Raw genomic sequence first — 3990 nt, 5'->3', positions numbered from 1 at the left:
AAAAAGAGTTGGAACTACTTGCTTCAAAGTCTTTATTATACGACATAATTCGAAATTATAAGGGTTAATTAGGGATAATTTCTAAAATATTTTGACATCAAGTCAATGAGAAACAAACTTTGATTCTTAATTTTTATTTTGCCGTTATAAGCACTTTAATATACAGAAGCGGTCACAGGTAAATATGCTCATTCAGGAAGGGACTTCTGGTATTTGCGAATAGACGAAAAGCTATACAGTTTTGAAACTGTCTTGAAATTAAATGATTTTATTATGAAACTTTCCAGTTTTGATTCCGGATTTGATTATAATGAAACGTTCCGGTTTGAAATTCGAGAAGATGATCAAATAAATTATTTAAGCAGCCGGAAAACCACACAAGAAGTAATTTTCAGGCGAATACCGAGACGGCACTACATATACATAACCCGTTATGACAATACTAAAACCTCCGAAATTAACGTACTTACAAACACCGCTATTTGTATTTCGGAGCCGGAATTTTTTTGAGCCAGGAGTGTGATATAAATGATCTCTATATATAAAGCTATCGATCGCATTAAACATGAATGGGGTTGATTCAAAGCGAAGTAACAAACATTGATAAACTTTTTCAAGAATGAAAGGATTTATTTTTTCCATTTGAAATATATCGATGACTCGATTTCTAGCAAATTTCATGTATGTAGCTAGTTGATTTCATGAATGTAGCTGGTTTCGCTTAAGATGATCGCATTGATAGTAATATCATTTGAGCACTTCCAAATTATGTTCATCTTGATCAACATTATTCCATATATGGTAACAAATGGTATTCGACGAACAATAGTGGCTTCTGTTCAACCACTCTCCTTCTCTTCATTCCAGTTATCATTTCATCTTCATGCCCCTACGACGTCTCTCTAACATTTCTCTGTCCCCAAATGCATGTTCGTGACTTACTTCAAGTTACAGACAGCGATTTGTCTCTCCAAACTAAATGCATCGCGTCTCTGCCACTTAATTGTAACTATTAGTTTCTTGGGTCTTTTGTGTTTACATTTCTTATGTATACTTTACTTTAAAAATTATTTAATTACCTCATAATTTGAATGCGCTTTCAACATGGAGAGGTTTGGGCAACAGACAACCCAATATTTTATCCTCAACAAAAGGGCCAATCAAAACAACATATTCATGCACATAATGTATTGTAAATTATTTTGCCAAAGCTGTGTAAAAGTTCCATTGTTGAAGTGTTCAGATACTTTTTCAATATGTCAGGAGAAGTAAAAACAAGTGCAGAGGTTCGCAGCAGGGCAAGGAACGCTTGGCCCATTAGGATTTCTGATTATATTTAAGTTGTAATGATTCGTTTTACGCTTTGATATTTAAACTTCTACACAAGCCACATTACATTGAGCTCTAATTCTAATAATTTCAAGAGCATCAAATGGAAATTTCTTGACACAATATATGCAACATGATTCGCTGTTAGCCTGTTACAGAAGTGTTTCAATTTCCCTGTTGAATATAATAATAATTTATAATAGGATGTTATTGAATTTATAATTTCACAAATTACAATGAACTTCTGATTAGACAATTTTTACTGCACGTGGATGCATTAACTGGAGAAAGTGGTCCCCTAATTATTATTGTGCACCTGTTGTTTCAGACCTTGTATATTGTGAACACTTCAAAGCCGCCATCTCAATGCAGGAATAAGGCCCAGGTCACCCAGTGTACTGATCCGTTGCCGTGATGATGCAGTAGACCTTCGCCAGGAACTGTTTGCGGTAGTTCATTATAGCAACAGAAAACTTTCAGATACAGATTCGAAGGCAATCATATGTCACATTCGCATAAGAAAAAAGGATTACTAGATCAAAGAAACTTGCTAGATGGTCTACAATTTCGACACGTATTTTCACAGGAGCTAAGAATGATTTACATAAATTTCCACGTAGTCGTAATTCAAATTATTACCCGGCTTCTAAGTTAACACTTGACAGAAATTCAGTTCGACATAATCTTAACTTATTCTTCTGCTATGAAATAACTTGGTGCGTGTCCCGCTAAAGGCAAGAAAACTTACCGCGTAGTTGTTGATGGTAGTACCACATTTATTCACAGCGAAGTTGTACTGAGCAAGGTTGCACGTAGGGTCGCTGGTGGCATCAGTCTTAAACTGGGCGAAGATCTTTGTGTTGTTGATGGAGCCATCAGCTTTCAACTAGAATTGAATGAATGAGTTCTGTATTCACATTTATGAGGATGGTAAATTCATAATATAATTTATTACCTTATGAAATTGTTTGAAAAATATATCTCTAACGGTGCACAAAATAGAGCGTTGTTCACATTATGAGCTGTCATGTTCAAAACACAAATAGTGTCAGATAATATTCAAAGTAGAATTCATGACGGACAATTAAATGGCATTTTAGCAATATTTATTGACTTACGTAACCAAGTTTTCCCGCTAAACATTTCAAGACGGGAGCCATGCCAACTTCGCATTTGAGAGGGCCAACAAGGAAGTTGTAGCCCATGCAGCCGGAATTAACTGCAGAACACGCAAATTACTACTTAATGTTTTAGATCACTCGTGAATTTGCGATGCTTCCACTCACTATTTCAAGATATGTCTCTAGATAACCCCAATAATTAAGAGAAAAACCCAAGAACTGAGTTTTGGAAAAAAAATAAATTAAGTAAATTTCGCATAGAGTAGCTCAATGGTAGAAAATTTCAGATCAATCAATGGATGGTAATAAATCTTGCAATATCTAACCTCCGTTGACGGCATTCAAGGCGGCCTGTGACGCCGGATCCGAACTGCAGGCGGTAAAGGCAGAAAGCGGCATGGAGCTTCCACCGTAGTTCAACCATTTGGCTTGGAGGACCGTTGCACACGCATTTGCACTGGGGTAGAGACATTAAAACGAATAAATACACTAGGTGAGTAACATCGAAAATGAACATTTCCCATTTAGTAAAGAAAATAAGTAATATCCATAGGCGATGGAGTATGGTTATGGCTATGAAGCACAGCCCTAAATTTTACTGCGAAATGCAACTTTTTAGCAAATTTTTCAAAATAGACTTGTTGAATGTTGTGGCTGTGCAAAATTAGAGCACAAAGCAATATAAGCTAATAATTTATTACATGGGATAAAGGTGAACATGCAGGAGGGGAGAGCACAGTGCACAAATGCAATTGCTGAGTTCACTTATCCTTCAGCACCGGAGTAGGCAAAGGTTGCTGTGAGAAGGACAAGACCGACAGATTTCATCATGTTGGTACTTGGTAGTCGCAAAGGCTTAAGCGATAATAGGCTAAGGCAAAACGCGTCGTGAACGAAAGGCTGTTAGAAGAGCAGTGACTAGGTTCGATACATGGTCTGACTTTATAGCTGTATATTATTGAATCAGTTGGTTTTATTGGTCCATTGCATGCTTACAGCTGTCTGTCAGAGACTATCTATCACCACAGCTACTCAGCTAGTGGCATCTAGATCCACAATCAATTGATCAATTGTTGATATTCAGATTGGACAATTTATCAGGAAAATGTAAACTTTCAGCTTAAAAAAAATTAAAAATATCTAAAATAAAGTGAAAATATAAGCGAAGATGATAGAATTTTCTTTAAATTTCCTATTTTTTTCCATGGAAAGTTATTTACTAAAAGAAGCTCTAGTTGTGTTCGAACAAAATTCGTTTGAGTACACGTGCACGCATATCTGATAAGAAGAGGCTCAGCGTTTATTCAGGTGAAGTGGCGCTGAGCTCTTCCGTGCTCAGCTTTGATTATATGATGTTGCAAGCTCTTAAAGTCTTATAGGCCACATCAGGCCTACACTTCAGTGCCGACATCACTATGTTAAAGTCTTAAACAGATGTTCCATATTTGCTAAGACGTCAAAGCTGATAGTGTGACTGATGACTTTAGCTGATAATGTGACTGATGACTTTAGCTGATAATGTGACTGATGACTTTAAGCT

At 36.4% G+C, this 3990-nt stretch overlaps 1 protein-coding gene across 1 annotated transcript; it reads right to left on the bottom strand.

Annotated features, from left to right (window-relative positions):
* Nucleotides 1–1173: 1173 nt before the first annotated feature.
* On the bottom strand, nucleotides 1174–3466 carry LOC108675365. Its single transcript, XM_018163368.2, has 5 exons — nucleotides 3220–3466; nucleotides 2777–2907; nucleotides 2448–2548; nucleotides 2078–2215; nucleotides 1174–1769 (listed from the first exon to the last, which is right to left on the bottom strand). The coding sequence occupies exons 1-5, from the start codon at nucleotides 3279–3281 to the stop codon at nucleotides 1716–1718; spliced, it is 486 nt and encodes a 161-aa protein (XP_018018857.1). The 5' UTR covers nucleotides 3282–3466; the 3' UTR covers nucleotides 1174–1715.
* Nucleotides 3467–3990: the final 524 nt, after the last annotated feature.

Source organism: Hyalella azteca, unplaced genomic scaffold, assembly GCF_000764305.2.
Source record: "Hyalella azteca isolate HAZT.00-mixed unplaced genomic scaffold, Hazt_2.0.2 contig5368, whole genome shotgun sequence".
NCBI classification, from domain to species: Eukaryota; Metazoa; Arthropoda; class Malacostraca; order Amphipoda; family Hyalellidae; genus Hyalella; species Hyalella azteca.
This window is presented reverse-complemented; position numbering and strand designations above follow the sequence as displayed.

Coding starts and splice junctions, on each gene's coding strand:
- LOC108675365 (XM_018163368.2), bottom strand. CDS start 3,281: ATGATGAAATCTGTCGGTCTTGTCCTTCTCACAGCAACCTTTGCCTAC. Junction 2,549..2,776: donor CTTGAATGCCGTCAACGGAG/GTTAGATATTGC, acceptor CGTGTTCTGCAG/TTAATTCCGGCTGCATGGGC. Junction 1,770..2,077: donor CTACCATCAACAACTACGCG/GTAAGTTTTCTT, acceptor TACCGCAAACAG/TTCCTGGCGAAGGTCTACTG.